Below are 23151 nucleotides of genomic sequence, written 5' to 3'. Positions count from 1 at the left end.
CCCTTCCCAATGGGCTCTTTTTATTACTTAAAATGCGCTTGGCGGAAGCCTCTATGTTTATTTTATTTATTTATTTATTTATTTCATTTCTCTGCCGTTCCCCCCTCCCTTTCCCCGCTGTAACCGAGGCCCCGGGAACAAAACATCGACACCTTCTCCCGCTTCCCGCCTCCCCCTCAGCCGCGCGCCGGAAGTGACGCGCCGCGCGGGCGCCGGCTTCCGTCGGTGGCGGCGGCCATGGGCAGGAAGGAGCGGGGTGAGCTGCGGCGGCGGCGGCCCGGGGCTGGCGGGGGGAGCCCGGCGGCGGGGAGCGGGGCCTGGGGAAGAGCCGGGGAAGGGAAGGGAAGGAGGGAGGGAGGGTCCCCTCCGGGGTGCCGCGGGGCCGCCGCCGCCTCCCCTCCTCACGGCTGCGGCTTTGCTCCCAGAGAAGAAGAAGTCCAAGAAGCGCCATCACGATGAGGACGAGGAGGATGAAGATGAAGGGCCCGGCAGGGAGTCGCAGGAGGCCGTGCCCTCGGCGGCGGGGAAGCAGGTGGAGGACAGCGGCACCAAACTGGACGAGTACGGGGCCAAGGACTACCGGCAGCAGATGCCCCTGAAGGCCGACCACCCCTCGCGGCCTCTCTGGGTGGTACGTGGGGTAGGGGCCACACGCTGCCCGTGGGGCCGGCGGCTCCCCGCGGCCGGGGGGGGCGTGGAGGATCAGGCGCTGCGGGCCCGGGTGGGCGAGCTGGCGGCTGTGAGGGGGTCCCTCAGGAGTGGGGTTTGCAAGGGAAGCTGGAGGGGGACGCATCTATGGGTTCCTTGCAGCCTCTTGGCTCCCTCCCTTGGTGCGCCAGTGACTCAACCAGGCAGCGGAGCAGCTTAAGCCAGATGTTTCTGGGAGAAGGTAAAACAGTTTGTTGGCTGTGACTGCGTTGGCACAAGTGGGATCTGTCTGGCAGTGACACAGCAACGGGGTTTGCCTGTTGGGGTGGAACAGCTTTAGGACTCCTCGTCTTCTGTAACTGGTGCCATATCTGCCCTGAAAGGGACCTCAGTAAACTTCTCCAAGGCACGGCTGGTGGTACGGGCATACAGAGGAGAGGGGTTGCCCAGCCGGCGTCTGCAGGGCGTCGTACTGAATGCCGTGACGCACAGGTGCCATCTTTTCTTTCTCTTCACTGTAAAATGAGTGAGGGATTTCATTTTGTTGAGGGGAGCAGGGCTGGAAGGTTCCCTCTGCTCAAGCACTTTGCTTAGCGTTAAAAGAGAAAAAAAATACCCCAACATGTCAGTCTGGAAAAGCTTAATTAGTCTGGGTGTGGCTATTCTTAGTGCTACAGAAGGGACGCAGACAAATCAATGTCTGCAGCCCAGACAAAATTTGTACGTGCCTGTGTCTGCTTATTCTTTTTCTTGTGCCTTTGTTGTTAAAGGACTGTTTTTTGAAACCCTGCGATGTGTTACTACCTAAAAAGTAGACTATTGCTATGTCATAATGGCTGCTTTGTAGGAAATTCCCAGTTCTGTTCAACTAACGCCACTGTGCCTTCAGCATTTCTTTTTATTTCTGTAGGCTCCCGATGGCCATATTTTTCTGGAAGCCTTTTCTCCAGTTTACAAATACGCCCAGGATTTTTTGGTTGCCATTGCTGAGCCCGTGTGCAGACCGACCCACATTCACGAGTACAAGCTGACAGCTTACTCCCTCTACGCTGCCGTCAGCGTCGGCTTGCAAACGAGTGACATCACAGAGTATTTACAAAAACTGAGCAAGACCGGTGTCCCAGATGGAATAATTCAGTTTATCAAGGTAAGACTATTCTGTTGGCATTGGAAATAGGACTGCTGCTACTGGTGAAGTATCTTCCTGCTGCCTCTCCTTCATTGATTTATTTTTAATCATTCATTGATTTTACCATCATATTCTATCACTGTTTCAAGAGAACAGAGGCTTTATCTTATTTTTTTTTTGTCTTTTTCTATATTATATTGCTGCACACGTGGTATTTTCACAGTACATCCTGTGTGGAGTTTATACCTTTTTTTAAAAAAAATGTATGCCCAGGCATCTGTGTGCACACTTTGAGGCGGCAGAAATTATATGTGGGGAAAGTTTCCTCAGATTTGCTCTGGAAGAGGACTGTGGATGTGGGAAGCCAGCTCGAATAGCTGGGCACTCTCAAACGTGTCCTGCAAGTATGTTCTTGCAGTCTTGGAAGCAGATGGGAATTGGGTATAAAAACTTGAGTGTCTGTGACTGGTCTCCTGTGGGAGATGATGTGTGCATCTTTTGAAAATACCTTTTCAGGTGTGTCCCATAACCATAGCAACATTGCGAGTAAGTGTTTTATGGTGCTGTGCCTCCCTACAAAGACCTACACTGCATGGCAGCATTTGGTCCCAAACACAGAATCACAGAATGCTACGGGACTGTGCCTCCCTACAAAGACCTACACTGCATTGTAGCATTTGGTCCCAAACGCAGAATCACAGAATGATACAGGGTTGCAAGAGACCTCTGGAGATCATCTAGTCCAACGCCCCCTGTCAAAGCAGGTCCACCCAGAGCAGGTTGCACAGGAACATGTCCAGGCAGGTTTTGAATGTCTCCAGTGACGGAGACTCCACCACCTCCCTGGGCAGCCTGTTCCAGGGCTCTGCCACCCTCAACGTAAAGAAGTTCCTTCTCATGTTTAGATAGAACTTATGTTCAAGTTTGTGCCTGTTTCCTCTTGTCCTGTCACTGGGCACCACTGAAAAAAGACTGTCCCCATCCTCTTGACACCCACCCTTTAAGTATTATAGGCATTGATCAGATCCCCCCTCAGTCTTCTCTTCTCCAGACTAAAAAGACCCAAGTCCCTCAGCCTTTCCTCATAAGAGAGATGTTCTAGGCTCCTAATCATCTTTGTAGCCCTTTGCTGCACCCTCTCCAGCAGTTCCCTGTCCTTTTTGAACTGGGGAGCCCAGAACTGGACACAGCACTCCAGTACTGCCTCATCAGGGCAGAGCAGAGGGGCAGGATGACCTCCCTCCACCTGCTGGTCACGCTCTTCCCGATGCACCCCAGGGTGCCATTGGCCTTCTTGGCCACAGAGGCACATTGCTGGCTCATGGGCACCCTGTTGGCCACCAGGACTCCCAGGTCTTTTTCCTCAGAGCTGCTCTCCAGCAGGTCAGCCCCCAACCTGTACTGGTACATGGGGTTATTCCTCCCCAGGTGCAGCACCCTATGCTTACCTTTTTAGAATTGTATCGGGTTCCTCTCTGCCCTACTCTCCAGCCTTCCAGCCTGTCTAGGAATCAGTCTTTTGTGTTTTCCTAATGACTGCTGTTGTTCCTTTGCAGCTGTGTACGGTCAGCTATGGGAAGGTGAAGCTGGTACTGAAACATAACAGGTAAGTGGCTTCTTCCTTAACTATCCTGGCAGAGGAAGTCCTCTGTGTGCTCAACTCTGCATAATCGTGTGGTCTCAGTAGCTGTTGGGTCTTCCAGCTCCCAGCTGAGTGTAGCGTCTCTCAATACAATATCAGTTTTTTAGTTGTTCAAAGCATTTAATACATTGGTCAGTGAATTCAGGGGGGCTGCCCTGAGCTACTGGTGGTTCACGTTGCAACATTGTCTTGAAGTTTTCGGATAGTTGTTTCATTCATTTCTTTCTAATTGACATGAGGCTGGTGACACAAGCTTTTCTACAGTCTCCTGTATTCTGACTTCTAATCCAGTTTTTCTTTGTTCTTTAATTTTAGGTATTTTGTGGAAAGTACCCACCCTGATGTCATTCAGCAGCTTCTGCAAGACCATGTAATCAAAGAGTGTCGCCTGCGAAACGCTGAGGGTGAAGAAACAGAGCTCATTACGGAGACATTCACAAGTAAATCTGTGGTATGTTTGAGCACCTCTTAAAATTGCAGTAGGTTGGGGTGGTTGTTGTTTGTCTGTTGTATGTGGTATGTTTGAGCACCTCTTAAAATTGCCGTAGGTTGGGGTGGTTGTTGTTTGTCAACAGTTGCTTTCAGTTCTGTCAGCAGTGAACTGTGCCTCCTTAATGAGCCCAAACTGGGGTGGGGAGGGGAGTGGACTGTGTCTCTAATGAAACCCTTGGTGAAAATTACTGTCCGTCTATTTCAGATTTCCAAATCCAGTGAAGGTGCCTTTGGTCCATCAACGTCACAGGCAGCAGAGGCTCAGAATAAGCCGGATGTCCCAGCTGACTTGTATGAGTTCTATGAACAGATGGACAAAGATGAGGAGGAGGAGGAGGAAACGCAGACAGTGTCTTTTGAAGTCAAGCAGGTACAAGTATTGCAGTCTCTGCAGTTGTAGCTTTGGGGAATCTGCCCAGGACTGGCAAATATGCACGAGAACTGAAAGTACTGTGGCTCTTTGTTTGGTAGGGATATTGCTGGAAGTCATTAACATTTCTTTCCTCTTGCCCTCCAAAATCTTCCTCTCCAGTACAGAGGGCAGCAGACTAGATATTGTTCCATCCTTGCCCACAGGCCAGAGAAAGGCTCCAGAGACTAAGGGAGGTTCCTGTCCTGTGCAGCTTAGAGTTGCTTTGGGCAAAACAAGTGAGATTTCAGTGGAGAGCAAATCTGCTGTTGGGTTCAGAGTTGGTTTTTTTTACTTTTTAGTATGTGTGTGGGGGGGGTCTGTTTTTGTTTTGTGATTCATGTTTGCAGGAGGAACACTTGGTGGTTCTGATTTCGTAGCTTGAGAAGGGGAGCTGGAGGTTGGAGAGCAGTCATGGCTTGACCTTCAGAGAGCTTTTGCAAAATTTCTCCATTTCTTTCTGGACTCAGTGATTCTAACAGTGTCTTACTGGGGAAAAGAGATATATTTTTTTAAAAAGATAACTCAGTAGCTATTTTGTTTATTTAAAAAACAAACAAAACAAACCAACAGCCTCTTGGTGATGGATTCAGCCTGTGATTGTGGTGGAATAACTGCATTACCAGGGTACAAAGAATTTCCAGATAACAGATGTGAAACTTGGGTGGGTCCTTCTGTGTAACACACAGAACCTTTTGTGTCTGTTATTGAGCTCTTTGTTGCAGGACTTCGGGGTGTAGTTTAGTCACCACTGGATAGAAAGCACATCTGAGATTAGTGCGTCATGTTCTTCCATCTGTCTAAATAAACCTCTCTAATATCAACTGTTATTTAAAATGGAGGGGGATGTGGTCATGAATAAAGTTTTTGGAATAAACTCTTAACTCTTACAGACTTTATGAGCATAAAAGATAAATGTAACTTCACATGGTACTATATAATCTGGTTGTTTGGTAAAAAAAGGAAGAATTTATTCAGATGTGGAGAACTTACCATCGTAGTTTTGTTTCCTCTTCAGGAGATGATTGAAGAACTTCAGAAGCGCTGTATCCATTTGGAGTACCCCTTGCTGGCAGAGTATGATTTCAGAAATGATTCTGTGAATCCTGATATTAACATAGATCTGAAGCCTACAGCTGTCCTCAGGCCCTATCAAGAGAAAAGCCTACGGAAGATGTTTGGAAATGGGCGAGCCAGATCTGGCGTTATTGTCTTGCCGTGTGGTAAGGTTCTGGGTATCGGTGTGCAGAGTCCTTTTGGGTTTTAGTGAGTTGTTTTTTGGTGAGGCTGTGGTGAGGGAGAGCATGGTTGATAGAGCTGTTGAGCATCTGCTTAACAGAGCTGTCCCTGGAGTGACTGAAGAGCTGATCTGTGGTTGTGGTAGCTTCAGATTCCTGCTTATGCTTGCATGCACGAGTGGTGGGCAGGGGAGCTTGAGAAAGAAGTGAGGAATGTGGAGAGTGGGACAACCTATGGGAAGCAATGGAAAAGGGAGAGGAGACTGTATGGCAGTGCCCTTGGGATCAGGGTGGTGGGGGCACAGGGGAGATACAGTGAGGGCCTGAGAGAGTGTGTCAGGGATGGCTGGAGGAAGTGTGAAGGAGGAATGGAAAGATTCAAGGACTTGCTGCATGTGGGAATGAGCATAGCTGAGAGGGGCAGTGGGATAGATCACCTCTAGGGGAAACTTTCTGTAGCCACCTGGAATTTAACATGCTTTCGAAGTTAAGAAGTTGTTAAAATGATTGCTTCTAATTGGCAAAGCCATTGTTTACAATGATTTTCTTGAGAAAATACAGTTATGTTTCAAGCAGACAATCCAGCTGGTTGTTTAGAAGTGAATACTCCATTCATTTAAGGCTATTGTAACAATGTTATACAATGAAGAATTTGCTCTTACGTGATTTCATCTCCTCTCACACTTTTCCTGTTTTCCTTTGCTCTTGATGTTTTTTTCCTCCTCCTACTCAGTGATCTGGGAGAGGTGACTAATGGGTACCACCGTTCCTCCCCTGCAGGTGCTGGCAAGTCTCTGGTTGGTGTGACAGCCGCCTGCACCGTCCGCAAGCGCTGTCTGGTCCTTGGCAACTCGGCGGTGTCGGTGGAGCAGTGGAAAGCCCAGTTCAAGATGTGGTCCACCATCGACGACAGTCAGATATGTCGCTTCACTTCCGACGCCAAAGACAAGCCCATTGGCTGTTCCATTGCCATCAGCACCTACTCCATGTTGGGACACACCACGAAAAGATCCTGGGAAGCGGAGAGAGTAATGGAGTGGCTTAAAAGTCAAGAGTGGGGCCTTATGATACTTGATGAAGTACATACCATCCCTGGTAAGGAAACGGTGTGCAAACCTCTCATGTTACATGCACTGTTAATGTTACTCTGCTCTTTTAGAAGTGGTGGTTTTTTTGCTGTCTTTCTCATGATTAATATAATGAACAAACCCATGGCTTAAGGCTTTGAGACAAGTAAACTGCCTTGTTCTACTTTCTTTTTTTTTTCTTTCTTTTTTTTTTTCCCCCTAATACTACAGAGTTTAGCTGACCAGTTTTCTGAAACCCTTCAAATTAGACACAGTGTTTTCTGTAATGGCAGTGTAAAATACAAGTGCCTTCTCCTCCTGTGTGGGTTGATAAAGTGCTCTTAAGCACTGAATTACATTTATATACTTTTGAACAGGGGAGGAATTCATCTGCTGTCTTTTGAGATATAGCGGCACTGTAGGGTACCTTTCAACATCTATTTCTACTCAATAAAATATGAGTAACCATAGTGATGGCTGTCCAGAAATAGCTGTTGTATTTCAAATTACTGTGTAATTGAGATCTGTACTTTTGGAAAGCAATAATATAATATTAAAGTGTCTGGAATAATCCTGGCTAAAAATACCACCCGGGGTTCTGTTAGCTGCTCTACCTGCTTCCCATGATTTCATTTGAATATAATTTGCTGTCTACAGAAATGATGGATTTCAGCAGTAGACCATGATGATCAGCTGCCATGTTATCAAAGCAGCATATTGCTGGCACCGCTCTTTCACTTTTGTTCTTTCTTGGTTTCATAAGAAGTAATGTATAGAATCTCCTCTCTGTCTTCAGATCCTGCAATTACAGGATCTCTAGCAATACTAAAGATGAGTAATTCTGCCATATACTAGAAGTCCTGAATGTGGCCGAGTCAGCCAAGAGTCTTGGTGTTATAGTTCTTTTTATGAAATAGTGTATGACCTAAACCAAGCCATGTAACCTGTGAGTATATTAATTTTCTCTCGGGAAATGGAAAATAATGCAGACACCAGACGGTTTACTGGGATTTTCAGACTACACTGAAGATGTAAACTGTAGCTGCAATCAGTGTGAAGTTTTGCTGTAACACACATTTGTTAGAAACGCATGTGAAATAGGGTAAAATTTCCCAATGCTTTGCTTGCTTTGTGTTCAGGAGTTGATGAAAGTGGTTTTTTAAGTTGCAGTATTTGTCTTCTAAATCCATTCAGGAAAGTAAACGGAAAATTTGTCTTGCATTTCTTAGCGAAAATGTTCAGACGTGTGCTCACTATTGTACAAGCTCACTGTAAGCTGGGGCTGACTGCTACCCTGGTCAGAGAAGATGATAAAATTGTTGACCTGAACTTCCTGATCGGACCAAAGCTCTATGAAGCCAACTGGATGGAGCTGCAGAACAGTGGCTACATTGCTAAAGTCCAGTGTGCTGAGGTGATGCTCTGCTTTTTTGGTATATTGGTATATTTGGTATAGTGTTTATTTAGTGTGCTTAGTTATGCTTATTTGTTTTGTTGTTTGTTTTTTTTTAAGAAAGATGTATAAAATTGCAAGTATTTAGCTGGGAGAAACAAATGCCATTACAATTTTTCATTTACTTTGTAGCTTAGGCATGACTGCCACTGGTCAATATGAACGTGCATCAAATGCAGTAGCCACATATTTTTCAGCCACATGTTCATGAGCAACCTGGTCTAATGGGAGGTGTCCCTGCCCATGGCAGGGGGGTTGGAACTGGATGATCTTTAAGGTGCCTTCTAACCATTCTATGATTCTGTGATTCTTCAGAGTGACTTCAGCACTCTCTTGGCGGGGATTGTGGTGCTTGATCAGCTGTCCCCAAGTCAGCATTTGGAGAAGTGCACAGTGGTTGCAGTAGTGAGGACCTGGTTGGATGCAGTTGACATTTGTGTCGTCTGACATGACTTTGTACTTGAAGGTCGTTTCTCTGTGGTAGCACAACATTGTGTTATGATGAGCATTACATCAGGTGGTACAACAGAAGTTTCTTTTTGGAGACTTCAACTGGTAGAGAAGCTGTAGTTTGAGGAAAATTCTTCTCTTAAAACAAAAGAAGGATAGTAGAAAGCATTAAGAAGAACATAAGAAAATACCTGCTTATTTCAAACCTGAATGCATGAGGGTGGAAATTTAAAACATAGAATTGTCAAGAAAGATAGTTAGAGAAGAATATGAAAACAGGGCAAACATATCTGTCACTTCTCCTAATACTTTTCCAAGCCCTCAGTCATTTTTGAGCTACACCTGGTTTCTCTGTAGCCATCAGTGGGCTGCTTTTTCATGAATTTGTTCAGACTCCAGTTGAATGGAAATGAAGTTTTAGCAGCTACAACTTGCTATGGTGGAGTTTCTCTTGGGATTTTCCAGGGTTTGTTTGTTTTTTTTCTTTCTTCTTTGTTTATTTTTTCATTGTTTGTGGGTTTGTTTTTTGGTGGTCTTTGTTTTTTTCTTGTTGGATGTTTGGGTGTTTTTTTTAAACCTGTCTTGCTAGTTTCATGCAATTCTTCCTAGCTCTGGTGCTGGAATAAAAGATGCAGGTACAGGTCAGCTGTTCTCCTGCTGAACTTTGTGCAAACTGGAGGCTGTAGAAGGAAAAAACCCTACAATTATTTTTAAGTAGTAGAGCAGAAGTGAAGAGCAGCTAGCAAATAATTAGGTTGAAGGGAGAGTAACCATTCTGCAAATTGAAATTTGACTGTTTGGGGACTTTGGTTAATTCTGCCTTGGGAGCATATTTCATCTCAGTCCCTGAACTGCCCTTTAGACATTGAAAAGTGAGGCACAGGCAACCTTTGATCTGAATGGTGTGAAAACTCTGCAAGTTTATATTCTTTAAGCCAACGTTTTGAAATAACATTGGATAGGACTACCACAAGCAAAGAATCAAAAAAAAAAAAGCCATGTTGATGGCTGATAAATGACAAGTCTAATACGTGCACAACTGCATTGCATATTTGTGTGGATTTTCTTGACGTGTTGTTGAGAAGTAGCATCTGTGATCAACTTGGCTTATTCCCCACAGCAAGAAAGATGGCTGGTTTGCTCTTCAAGTGCTGTTCTTGCCAGGTGGCAAGAGAGGGCAGTCTGATAAGGCAGGTCATGCTCATTGCAGGTACTGCTCTTTCACTGCTCTAAAAGAGAACAAGCAGCACAGATAAGAAAGTGAAAAGAAATTTTAAAAAAGGAACAAGCCTGTTCTTTGATTATAATTTTAGAGTTTTGTAATTCAAAAATAATCCCTTTCCCAGCTGCCACACTAAGTTTTTGGCTTGGAGTGTGTGTCTTGCAAAATGTAAAAATAAAAAGATCATTGGGGTGAGAGGTAGATCTTATTCATTTCCAAATCCAGAAGAGAGTGCAAATACAAATCAGAATATATTCAGTTTGCTATGTAGTCAGAAGCATTGAGCAGTAGATAAATTATTTTACTACAGTCAGATGTTCAGTGTTCATATCTCATTCTGACCTTGAAATATTGTCCTCTGATTTAAGAATATTAAATATTTTCTATAGACGGTATACAATAACAGTGGAGCCTATTCAATGCATAAATTTATTGTTAATGTAGTCAAGGGACTTTGCAGTATTCTGTTAATTTGTACAGTGCAATGGATATGGGACAATAACCAATGTACAGCAGAATTAATGTCTTATAAATGATATGCACTATAGTTAGTGTCATTGCACTGGCATAAACTTTTAAACTTCATAATTTCTTCTATTTTCATGCTATAGTTGAGAAAACATCTCAGTAAGCCTAGATTATGATATGTATTTACATAATAAAATAGTTGCTTAGGGAAGTGTATTGAAAACTTCTCATCAGCCCTAGTGTTTTGAAAGTTGTAGACTCAATAGCTGTTTCAAATAAAGAATCAGAATAGTTTGGGTTGGAAAGGACCCTTAAAGGTCATCTAGTCCAAACCCCCTGCAATGAGCAGGAATGTCTTCAACTACAGCAGGTTGCTCAGGGCCCCGTCCAACCTGACCTAGAGCATTTCCAGGGATGGGGCATCTACCACCGATCTGGGTAACCTGGGCAAGTTTCACCACCCTCATTCTAAAAATTTTCTTTGTTATATCTAGTCTAAATCTTCCTTCTTTTAGTTTAAGACATTACCCCTTGACCTATCTCTACACTCCCTGATAAAGAGTCCTTCCCCATCTGTCCTTTAAGTAGTGGAAGGAGCTATGAGGTCTCCCTGGAGCCTTCTCTTCTCCAGGCTGAACAACCCCAGCTCTCTCAGCCTGTCTTCACAGGAGAGGTGCTCTAGCCCCCTGATCATTTTTTCTGGCCCTCCTCTGGACCCAGTCCAACAGGTCCACGTCTTTCCTGTGCTGAGGGCTCCAGAAAGGTCACTCTCTTTTGGGTGTATGAAAAAAAAGTTGGTAAATTTGTTCTGTAATGAAGACTAAATGTGTCTCGTAGCTTTCAGGTGAATATTAATTTTTATGGAAAAAGCTTTGACTGCCGTGACAGGGAGATTGCAGAGATAGTTCATACTGTTAATTATTGTTCTGTAAAACGTAGTAGCATTCAGTAAAATTATTAAATATGAAACATAAAGGAAATATCTTCCAATCTTGTTCCAAACCCACTGTCAATGCATATTGATGAAGTTAAACAGAGTTTGGCAGTACTGGAGACTACACCAACCAGTAGCTTTCATTTTGGTACAGAAATTACTGTGTTAAAATCTGCGCTATACAGAAAGTCATAACGCATTATCATCCCCCCAGTACCTTCTCAATTCCTACTGGAATACAACAAATAAATAACGGGGGGTTACTCTGTGTGTCTGTGTTTTCTGATTGCAGGTTTGGTGCCCAATGTCACCTGAATTTTACAGAGAATACGTCGCCATCAAAACAAAGAAGCGGATACTGCTGTACACCATGAACCCAAATAAATTCAGAGCCTGCCAGTTCCTGATTAAGTTTCATGAGCGACGGAATGATAAAATCATCGTATTTGCTGACAATGTGTTTGCACTGAAGGAGTACGCCGTCAGGCTCGGGAAGTAAGTGTTCACAACCAGCAGTGGCACTGCTCTTTTCCTCCTTCCTGGAAAATTGCCTCGTAATCCTGCAGCTTTCAGTAGTCTTTAGATATTTCATGTAATACTTTGATTTAACTCCAATCCTCCTATGGAGGAGGGTATTTTCTTGGGTGGATTTTATTGGCACCGCAACATTATTTCAGTGTAGAACTGTTTGAAAAGAATCTGTTCAGCTTTTACCTCAGAGGAGTTTTCATCCAAGATTTCTGTGAAAGAGTGTCAGTATTTCTCCATCCATTTTATTATTCTTGAAAGCCAGTGGAAAAATGAGGGGCTTTTAAAAATATCACTAGAACTATTTCTTTAACAGGTGGTAGCTTCCCCTATCTTCCTGAGACACAAGTTTTCAAATATATACTCTCTGCATCTTTGAAGATCTTTTGGGACTAGTGTTCCTCCTCAGGTTCTCAAAAGGTCTTAACCTTGTCTAAAAAACTTAAGAAAAACTTTTTGGGGATCTGTGCTGTACCAGTGCATTGCCTACAACTACTGGAACAGCTTAATAAACGAAAGGATGTTACTCCCATGAGCTCCTCAGCTACCTTAAATGACTCTTAAGTGAGTGCAATTACTGAAGGTTGCGCAAATGGAGTTTAATCTGGGGTTAGCATCAGTGTGTTTGTAGGGTCTGGGGAGGGACGATCAGGGAGAGTGTTTGCCAGGATGAGGCATAGAGCAATTATTGGGGAAAATAAGCAGAGAAGCTGGCCTCATCCCACATAACAACATCATAGCCCGCATAATGCCTTGCTTGCTGGAAGCTGTGGAGCATTTTGGCTGCGTATGATATCATGTCTAGGAATTTCAGCAGTACTTCTTAGCAAAACCACTTTCCAAAATCTGTGGATGGTTTTGACTGCAGTGTAACAGCCATGTTGTGCAGGCTGGCTCTGACATCCAGTAGTAAGCAGAGCTAACGGTGCTGGCTGACTTCCAACACCCGTGGTCTCTTTCATCATGTTTTTTTAATCTGTCTGGACAGAGATTAGCTGTAATGATGCCTCTGGAATGTCTCTAGCAGTGCTCCCTGCACCACAGAAAAAGCCTTTAGCAAAGGCGATGCTGGGAGGGGGTGCTTGCTGAGTAGCACAGCAGTAGTTAAGTGGGGTAGATGCTGCAGAACTGGGGCAGCAAAACCAGTTGAAGAAATATTAGGTGCTTGCTTTTCATGTTCTTGAGTGAATTCTCTGTTCCTCATGTCACGTGTGGAGTTCCAGGTTATGCAGCTGTCAGTGTTAGAAAGAAGGAGGCTTGCAGTGCTGGATAAAGGTGAGGGAGTCTTTGTTTTAACCAGAGAATTTTCTGTCATGGTCTGCTATGAGCGTGCTGAAACAAGGGAAGCTGTTGGTTTGGGTGGAGCAGGAATTAATATGTGTATGGAGGAGAGAGCAGCCCAACGAGTACAGGGCTGTGGCCAGGGCTGCCTGCCCCTGGGCAAGCCAGACCCCACCACACTGCTCGTGACCTGGTTCAGGCACGTGGGGTGGTTGGGGTCCTGCATGGAGGGAGGGATGGCCCTCGCCTGGCTGTCTCTGCTGGCTCCTCCCTTACCCCCCTTATGTCCATTAATGGGAGAGGGATCGATCTTTGTAAATTCCTCAAATGTCTTTTTGCAGCCAGGAAAGGTGGTCATTCTAGGAAAAAAAATCAAACCAGTCTAGGTGTTATAGGTTCAGGAGGGTACTCAGGATGTGCTAATGAACCACTGCAAATAGCATCTGGGGGGTAAGGGGGGATTGAAATGCAGGATTGATAGCCAGGAGTTCTAGGTTATTCTGTCCTTAATTAAAAAATGTGTTTCAACCCCTTCTTGGTGTGTTTAAGAAACAGAAGGTTCATGAATGCTTCAGTTTTAGTTTAAATTTTCCATTTAAGTTTTGTTGGGGGTTAAAATTGTCAAAATTTAAATATTAAATGAAATTTCAACTAAGGTTTAAAAATATTACTGAATGCTACTAATTAAATAATAAAACTATTGTTTCAGAGTTGACTCATTTACCACTTCCATTTTTCAGTTGCGTTTTTCTAAAAATCTGGTTAAATACACTAAACAGAAGAATTAGATTACAGGTGACTAGGGCTGTTTGGTAAAAGAAAAACTAGAATAGATTGTAGTAAAGAAAGCAAAAGGAGCCGATGCACACAAATTAGTTGATAAGAAAAGAAAAACTTAGTACTATGCACGGCGCGTTTATGTTCAGCTACGAACCAACAATGTGCAATATTAAAAGTTAAATGAAACATTTGAGGTTGGTTCCTCCTGTTAGAAATAACGAATGGAAGTGTGAACAAAATAGAAATTGTAGAACTCGATGATTCCTGTTATTTGGAGATGGTTGTTAATGAGCATTTGGAAAAGTAGTGCAACAGATGAAAAAGCAGTGGCCATGCACTCCTGCAGGCCTCTTGTTTTTTATGTGGGCTTTGCCATTTCTAGTTGGGTTTTTTAAACTCTGTTTAGGCAGGAAGAAAACAGCCAGGCTCTAGAGAGAATCTTGGAAAATTCATAGTAGCCCAAGTTACTCCTGAGGTCTGCGGGTGACCAAGAGTTTGTGTGAGCCTTCTGCATTGAGATCTTGAATGGTCCAAGTGATTCATCATCAAACGTTATAAACCTTAGGTGAAATGCCACTGACCTGCTCATGGCCATGAAGGGTTTGTCGATGATTCCTGTTATTTGGAGATGGTTGTTAATGAGCATTTGGAAAAGTAGTGCAACAGATGAAAAAGCAGTGGCCATGCACTCCTGCAGGCCTCTTGTTTTTTATGTGGGCTTTGCCATTTCTAGTTGGGTTTTTTAAACTCTGTTTAGGCAGGAAGAAAACAGCCAGGCTCTAGAGAGAATCTTGGAAAATTCATAGTAGCCCAAGTTACTCCTGAGGTCTGTGGGTGACCAAGAGTTTGTGTGAGCCTTCTGCATTGAGATCTTGAATGGTCCAAGTGATTCATCATCAAACGTTATAAACCTTAGGTGAAATGCCACTGAGCTGCTCGTGGCCATGAAACCTTTTGGACCTTGTTCTCATTTCAGTAGGTCCAGAAGGTATTAGGAGGGGCGAGAGGTTAGCTTCAAAGGCAAAAAAGAATTCCCAGAACAACAGCCAACGTGTGACACTCAGCATGTCATGGATAGAGAAGCCTGGATTTTCAAGGAAGCAAAGGCTGCAGCTGTCTATGTGCTAACTCAATAGATTAGAGGGAAAAAATCTCTTATTTTAACAGCTGCCTTCAGTCTTTCATGTAGGCTTAGCAAATGGATTCAGTCTGTTGATCTACAGCTTCATTGGAGCACGTAATTGCAAAACATTTCTTACTGTCAGAATCTATTTCTGGCAGACTGGGTTGCTGCAGGGGGTTCCACAAACAACTGGGTGGCTGCCAGAAAGAGCCAAACAAGCTAGAAGTAAACTGTAAGCTGTACCAAAGTCTGGTTTGTTTTTATCAATTCAAATGTGTACCACGCTCCCTGCCGTGGTAGGGGAGATGCCTCAAATGTGTACCACGCTCCCTGCCGTGGTATATTAGCACCTCAGAAGAAATGATGGAGAAATCTTGAATTGATTTAATTTGCACGTATTCTGTTCTTTTCAGACCCTATATATATGGTCCTACCGCACAAGGAGAAAGAATGCAAATTCTACAAAACTTCAAGCACAACCCAAAAATCAACACTATTTTCATTTCCAAGGTAAGTGAGGATATTCAGGGTGTCATTGTACCCATCTCCAGAATGAGGTCTGTTTCAGAGTGAGCTGTACGCGCGTGTTGTGCGTTTGACATCTTCGTATCGCAGCAGCCAGAGGTGTACTTTGTATGAAGTCTTTGTGTAGCTTATATGGAAATAAGATGCTGCTCAGAGGCTGCTTCTCTCTTCCAGGTAGGTGACACGTCCTTCGATCTGCCGGAAGCCAATGTTCTGATTCAGATATCGTCCCATGGTGGGTCTCGAAGACAGGAGGCTCAAAGACTGGGACGAGTGCTGAGAGCCAAGAAAGGTAAATGAGGTGGTGGTTGGGCTCTGGGCCTCGATCATCACATCATAGAACTGCACTAGTGTAGTTGTGTTAGTCTGCATTTCCTTTTTCGTTTTTTTTCCTTTTTACCCGTTCTTAATTTATTAAGAACAAGAATGGGAGTTTCCATGCTGTGTGCTTTGTCAATCAGTTAATGTCAGGTCTGGGTGGAGCTAAACTTTGCAGATTGTTTTTGTGGAGAGACAACTGATTTAAACACCAGTTTTCAGTATCCAGTCCTTTTTTGTTCTTGGTTTGCATTGTTCCAGATGGAGCTAATCACTCGGTGTGTTTGTCTCCTAGGCATGGTGGCAGAGGAATACAATGCCTTTTTTTATTCTCTTGTATCCCAAGACACTCAGGAAATGGCATATTCAACGAAACGACAACGGTTTCTTGTAGATCAAGGTTATAGCTTCAAGGTAACTTGTCCCTTCTATTATACTTGCGGCCTAAGAATATAACTTTCATATCCTTTCATGTTAGTATTAGGTCAAATACTTGAAAATTCCAGTTGTGGAATGTATTAATGAAGGTTTTCCTCACAAGCAAGAACTGTTCCAGTGTTGTTTTGTCATCTGTATTGCTGTGAGGGTAGACAGAAGTAGCTCAGTACAGCTTCTAGGAAGGTAAGTATTCTAACTTCAAAGCAAGCACCTCCCGGGGAGTGAAGCAGAACATAACTTGCATGGTTGGTTTATGTTCATGCTCTTCAATTGTCCATCCTGCTATACGTTATCATACTGGTTGTGCACAAAGCCTTGTTGGTAGGTGTTCCTGTTGTAGTGGCCAGCAGTGATTCAGAAAACTTCCAGAACATCTCAAGTCACAACTAATTTCCAGAGAGCTCCTGTCTCAGGCCAGTATTTCACTATGGGGAGGACATCTTTTTCCTTGTGGCTAACGACTAAAATGGGCAGGATTCATCCATCCTACCTTCATACAGACTCTGAGAATCATAGTTAGGTGTCTGAATTGTCAAGCAACCCAATCCAAAACAAATACCTTTCCAGGATCTTTGTCCACACAATAATCTTGTGCACCATTTCCACCGTGCTGTCCAAAGCCTGCAGTGGTACAGAAAACCAGTGGGGATGCAGGCATGTTGGTGCAGTGGCTCTGTGATAGCAGAAGCTGTTCTGGCCAGTGGAGATCTTCACGCCGTGCTTATTTAGATTCCACCAACAGTTTGACCTTCCTCTTGTAATTTTCTGAATGAATTTTCGGAATGAAGTAAATCACCAAACTCACTGGATTGAATATTAATTGATCGAGAAATGACAGAATTTACTACAGGAAAAGACTGTTACTGCAGAGTATAAATCTTCCTACCTACAACTAAAACATACTCCCTCAAGATAGATGTGCTAACTCAATAGATTAGAGGGAAAAAATCTCTTATTTTAACAGCTGCCTTCAGTCTTTCATGTAGGCTTAGCAAATGGATTCAGTCTGTTGATCTACAGCTTCATTGGAGCACGTAATTGCAAAACATTTCTTACTGTCAGAATCTATTTCTGGCAGACTGGGTTGCTGCAGGGGGTTCCACAAACAACTGGGTGGCTGCCAGAAAGAGCCAAACAAGCTAGAAGTAAACTGTAAGCTGTACCAAAGTCTGGTTTGTTTTTATCAATTCAAATGTGTACCACGCTCCCTGCCGTGGTAGGGGAGATGCCTTAGCACCTCAGAAGAAATGATGGAGAAATCTTGAATTGATTTAATTTGCACGTATTCTGTTCTTTTCAGACCCTATATATATGGTCCTACTGCACAAGGAGAAAGAATGCAAATTCTACAAAACTTCAAGCACAACCCAAAAATCAACACTATTTTCATTTCCAAGGTAAGTGAGGACATTCAGTGTGTCATTGTACCCATCTCCAGAATGCAGTCTGTTTCAGAGTGAGTTGTACGCGCGTGTTGTGCGTTTGACATCTTCGTGTCGCAGCTGACAGAGGTGCACATTGTATGAAGTCTTTGTGTAGCATATATGGAAATAAGAGGCTGCTCAGAGGCTGCTTCTCTCTTCCAGGTAGGTGACACGTCCTTCGATCTGCCGGAAGCCAATGTTCTGATTCAGATATCGTCCCATGGTGGGTCTCGAAGACAGGAGGCTCAAAGACTGGGACGAGTGCTGAGAGCCAAGAAAGGTAAATGAGGTGGTGGTTGGGCTCTGGGCCTCGATCATCACATCATAGAACTGCACTAGTGTAGTTGTGTTAGTCTGCATTTCCTTTTTCGTTTTTTTTCCTTTTTACCCGTTCTTAATTTATTAAGAACAAGAATGGGAGTTTCCATGCTGTGTACTTTGTCAATCAGTCAATGTCAGGTCTGGGTGGAGCTAAACTTTGCAGATTGTTTTTGTGGAGAGACAACTGATTTAAACACCAGTTTTCAGTATCCAGTCCTCTTTTGTTCTTGGTTTGCATTGTTCCAGATGGAACTAATCACTCGGTGTGTTTGTCTCCTAGGCATGGTGGCAGAGGAATACAATGCCTTTTTTTATTCTCTTGTATCCCAAGACACTCAGGAAATGGCATATTCAACGAAACGACAACGGTTTCTTGTAGATCAAGGTTATAGCTTCAAGGTAACTTGTCCCTTCTATTATACTTGCGGCCTAAGAATATAACTTTCATATCCTTTCATGTTAGTATTAGGTCAAATACTTGAAAATTCCAGTTGTGGAATGTATTAATGAAGGTTTTCCTCACAAGCAAGAACTGTTCCAGTGTTGTTTTGTCATCTGTATTGCTGTGAGGGTAGATAGAAGTAGCTCAGTACAGCTTCTAGGAAGGTAAGTATTCTAACTTCAAAGCAAGCACCTCCCGGGGAGTGAAGCAGAACATGACTTGCATGGTTGGTTTATGTTCATGCTCTTCAATTGTCCATCCTGCTATACGTTATCATACTGGTTGTGCACAAAGCCTTGTTGGTAGGTGTTCGTGTCATAGTGGCCAGCAGTGAAAACTTCCAGAACATCTCAAGTCACAAATAATTTCCAGAGAACTCCTGTCTCAGGCCAGTATTTCACTATGGGGAGACATCTTTTTCCTTGTGGCTAACAAAAACATAAAATGGGCAGGATTCATCCCACATTCATACAGACTCTGAGAATCATAGAGTTAGGTGTCTGAAGTATCAAGCAATTCAATCCAAAACAAATACCTTTCTGCTGTCTCAGGCCAGTATTTCACTATGGGGAGGACATCTTTTTCCTTGTGGCTAACGACTAAAATGGGCAGGATTCATCCATCCTACCTTCATACAGACTCTGAGAATCATAGTTAGGTGTCTGAATTGTCAAGCAACCCAATCCAAAACAAATACCTTTCCAGGATCTTTGTCCACACAATAATCTTGTGCACCATTTCCACCGTGCTGTCCAAAGCCTGCAGTGGTACAGAAAACCAGTGGGGATGCAGACATGTTGGTGCAGTGGCTCTGTGATAGCAGAAGCTGTTCTGGCCAGTGGAGGTCTTCACGCCGTGCTTATTTAGATTCCACCAACAGTTTGACCTTCCTCTTGTAATTTTCTGAATGAATTTTCGGAATGAAGTAAATCACCAAACTCACTGGATTGAATATTAATTGATCGAGAAATGGCAGAATTTACTACAGGAAAAGACTGTTACTGCAGAGTATAAATCTTCCTACCTACAACTAAAACATACTCCCTCAAGATAGAGAACATTTTCAGTGTTGACAGAGCCATGACTTGAAAATCAGAAGTTTCCCCTAAAGTCCCTTTTGTAAAGGGCTGAGTGCTGCCTCATTTCTCCAGACATACTTGAAAATTGATTACCCCTTGTACTTCAGTTTCCTATGCATCTCTTTATGTTGTCATCTTCCAAATACAAAATCTCATTCCACCAAAGCTCCTGTATTTTATAGATTGCACAGTGTATGTAATTTATTTTTCTTTTAGTCCATGGGCTGCCCCAGCGATTGGATTGTTGGAGGCAACAGTCTCATGATAGCTCTTGCTTTAGGAAGATTATTCCTTTACAAAACTGGGTTTTATTGCTCATTAGAAGCCTTCCCAATAAGAGACATTGCTGAGGAGAAGAAGAATAAAAGATAAGGCTCTTGTATCTCCCCGTAGGGAACAAGCTGAGGCTTGTGGCATTGACAGAATCCCGCAGGGGTTGTGGGAGGTGCAAGGGCCAGCAGCCTCTCCTGGATTGCACTTGGGCCTCGTTACTGGAGAGCTTTTCCTCCTGAGGCAGACGTGCTGTGCAGGACATCCCTGGGGTGAAACCTCTCCAAACTGCAGCGATGCTCAAGTAAATTGCTGCGCTGTCATCGGTGGCCCATTAAAGAGAACTTTAAGGGGGTCCTTACACAGAAGCAGACGTGTCACAGTTTATAGGTAAAAACTACATTTTGCTTTGTAGTGAATGTATTTTGACAGAATTGTAGCTCAGTACTAAGCTGCAACTAATTACAGCAAATGCATCTATGTGGCTATAGCCAAAAAGATTAAAAAAATCCCTTTACTTGTGTGTTGAATGCCTTGGATTTTAGAACTAAGAAAGAGGTTAAAATAGAGGGATTTTATTTTGCAAGGAAGACCTAGTCCTGGGAGCTTTGGTGTAATATGGAAAAAAAAAGCAGTGCAAGTGGCAGCTGAGTATCTGGAGCTCACCAGTACTGGAATGTTCTTTATTTGCAGTTTAGGAACAAAATGTTAGAGTATCTATTTTCTTCTGTTTGCCAAACTTTAAGGCTTAGTCATAGCTGGCATCAAAGAATAATAGGGCTGGAAGAAACTTCCAAGAAACCATCTATTGTGTTTCTTCATTCCAAGCCAGGATCAACTATGTCTGTGTCATCCCCAGCAGATGTCTTTCTTACTCTTCCAAATATGGAGACTCTACCTCATCTTTAGGTAATTTATTTCAGTGCTGATGTCCTCTCCTTCAGAATTTTTTGTTCCGAAATTATTAAAAATTCATTACTTCATTAAAAGGGTAACAGTTTTCACTTTTTTCCTAGGACTTACTTTCTTCTCACAATCTCTCAATAGCTACATTCTCTGCCTTTCATCAAAAAGAGAACTGGAATAATATTTTTAGACTAATTCACGTATTTTGTCTTTGCTTCTTAAATAAGAGCCTTGTCATCACAATTTACTGCTTGGAGTTTACTGCTAGCGGGTTTTTTGTGTTAGCTAACCATAGTTTAGTTATTTACTGTATTGTGTTTTTATTTAGAGGCTGAATGTAGGATATATTACATTTTAAACCACTAAGTCAAAGAATTGGGGATAACTTCAAACTTGGCATCTGTTGAACAGCTTAAAAAAAAGATGATGCAGTGGGAATTCTTTCCTTTCTATGAATCATGTTAGCACTGTTTTGCAACCACAACTGGAAACAGGCTAATGCAATTTAAAACTGCTTTTCATGACTTCTTTTTCTTTGATTTTGAGAAGATCAAAGCACTTGCCCTTCTAAAGAAGCAATTTAAAACTGCTTTTCATGACTTCTTTTTTTTTTGATTTTGAGAAGATCAAAGCGCTCGCCCTTCTAAAGAAGTAAGGGGGACCATAGTGTTCTATAGCCTTATAGTAGGACAGGTTGCTTCTCTGAATGGATTCTTAAAACAAGGACATTTCTTAGAAAAACATCCATTTTCAAATTGGAAATTGCCATTGCCAACAGCCCACAACATGGATTGTTCGTTCTAATGTTTTTCAAAAACAGTACTTTGTGTCTAATGTGGATTTGGTTTACCTTAAGCTGTATTTCTGGTTTTTATCAGTCTTTGTGATCAGATCCAGCCCAGATTACTGAAGTAATTAGTTTCTGGTTGCATTGACTCAAGAGAGAAGCTGAAAAAGGAAAATGGGGAGGGGAAACACTACATAATCAAGGGAAAAGGCTGAATTAGAAGGTGTTTCTCAAAATCTCTTCCAAGTTGGAAACATAGTGGGGAAAAACTGAGATTCTTGTGTGTAAACATGTATTTACCAGAATATGCTTAACTGCAGGAATATTTCTTGTGAAATTTTCAAAATACTTCTAATTAAGAAAGCAAGCTGCCTATTGTAATGCTTTATAATGGAAACTTGAGAGCTTTTCAGTTCTTCAGAAGAGGTTTTTCAGCTGATGCAGTGTATGGTGCTACATTGCCAGCAGGTGGCATGTGACCTGCGTCCGTGGTTATCGAAGGAGTTACAAAGAATTTCAGAGAGAACAGCAGCAAAATTACCTCGTGTCTGAGCACCCAAACGCTGGAAGTGTCCTTTTGCTCTGCTGCTGCTGCTTTGTTGCAGGTTGCTGCACTGTCTCTCAACAACTGATTATACATCTCAATTTGTTAGGGATTGGTTTTTTTCCTCCATATTCCTCAACATTCATTGCCAAAATTCTCAATGTCTGGAAAACTAGTGGATTATTTTTATTAAATATAAAGGACTAGTTCTTAAAGTACAGAAATCTGGAGCCCGCATCATAAAGCTAACCTTGCAGTAAGTTGAATATGCCTCTGAGCTGCTTTCATCAGGTTCTTGGTCAAGCAGGTATGGAGAACGTTTGGCTGACATCTTCTGTCCAGAGCTTTTTTCCTTTTCCTTTTCCTTTTCCTTTTCCCTTCTCTCTTCTCTCTTCTCTCTTCTCTCCTCTCTCCTCTCTCCTCTCTTCTTTTCTCTTCTCTTTCCTCTTTCCTTTTCTTTTTTTTCCCCAAAGGTTTTATTTTGCATTTCCAAGTAGATTGTAACGAGGAATGTGTGGTTGTGTATATATATGTACACCACTTAGCAAGATTCTGTATGTATCTGTGCTACCCGTAGCATTAGGCTGTTTGGAGCATTACTAAAAGTTGAAGTCAGTTCCAACAGGATATGGAATCCAAAATCCTTGTCTTGGTTTTGAATAGTTAACACTGAGGAGGAAGAGCCCTCACCTTGTACTGTGCTCTGTTTCTCAGGTAATAACAAAGCTTGCAGGGATGGAAGAAGAAGAACTTTCGTTTTCAACCAAAGAAGAACAGCAGCAGCTTCTCCAGAAAGTCCTGCAAGCAACTGACCTGGATGCTGAGGAGGAAGTAGTCGCTGGAGAATATGGTTCAAAGTCAGCTCAGGTAACGAAGAGTGCTTCGAAAAGGATGACCACAGATGCGACACAACTGGACTGTTGCATTTTAATTCTAAATGTGATGCCATCATCGATGCTCTCATATCTTTGTGAAACGTTGGAGAAGGTTTATTTTTTTAAGCTGCATTAGCACTTAGCTATTCGAGTAATTCACTTGTTGGGCACTAGAAAAGAGCTAGGCATGGAATTCATGTCCTTCTCCATCTCCTTCTCTCTCCTTGAGGGAGAAGATGACAGATTTATTGTTGCAGATTTTGAAGTAAATCTTCCAAATAACAAGCAATGAAAATATTTTAAAACGTTTTTAAGATGCACACATGTGGAGCACATACTCTCTTGTGGTGACACTGTG

At 42.9% G+C, this 23151-nt stretch overlaps 1 protein-coding gene across 3 annotated transcripts in view; it reads left to right on the top strand.

The window, feature by feature from the left end:
* The first annotated feature begins 158 nt into the window (after nucleotides 1–158).
* ERCC3 (excision repair cross-complementation group 3) overlaps nucleotides 159–23151 on the top strand; it is a 34351-nt gene continuing 11358 nt past the window's right edge. Inside the window, exons 1-14 of one of the 3 annotated variants that reach the window (XR_001413400.1) lie at nucleotides 159–256; nucleotides 426–631; nucleotides 1559–1795; nucleotides 3334–3383; nucleotides 3735–3870; nucleotides 4117–4281; nucleotides 5339–5543; nucleotides 6339–6653; nucleotides 7855–8039; nucleotides 11445–11647; nucleotides 15278–15374; nucleotides 15564–15681; nucleotides 16003–17063; nucleotides 19389–20587. Coding sequence is in view for 2 of the 3 variants with exons in the window: in XM_014954572.1 (XP_014810058.1) it covers nucleotides 238–256; nucleotides 426–631; nucleotides 1559–1795; nucleotides 3334–3383; nucleotides 3735–3870; nucleotides 4117–4281; nucleotides 5339–5543; nucleotides 6339–6653; nucleotides 7855–8039; nucleotides 11445–11647; nucleotides 17446–17542; nucleotides 17732–17849; nucleotides 18171–18289; nucleotides 22633–22929 (2352 nt within the window). In the remaining variant the exon portion in view is untranslated. Of the gene's footprint in view, nucleotides 257–425; nucleotides 632–1558; nucleotides 1796–3333; nucleotides 3384–3734; nucleotides 3871–4116; nucleotides 4282–5338; nucleotides 5544–6338; nucleotides 6654–7854; nucleotides 8040–11444; nucleotides 11648–15277; nucleotides 15375–15563; nucleotides 15682–16002; nucleotides 17064–17445; nucleotides 17543–17731; nucleotides 17850–18170; nucleotides 18290–19388; nucleotides 20588–22632; nucleotides 23026–23151 lie in introns of those variants that run through there. The other 2 variants (XM_014954573.1, XM_014954572.1) reach the window with 2 other exon arrangements.

Source organism: Calidris pugnax, unplaced genomic scaffold (assembly GCF_001431845.1).
Source record: "Calidris pugnax isolate Ruff unplaced genomic scaffold, ASM143184v1 scaffold103, whole genome shotgun sequence".
Lineage (NCBI taxonomy): Eukaryota > Metazoa > Chordata > Aves > Charadriiformes > Scolopacidae > Calidris > Calidris pugnax.
Note: the sequence above shows the minus strand (reverse complement) of the source record. Positions and strands in the feature narration are given on the sequence as shown.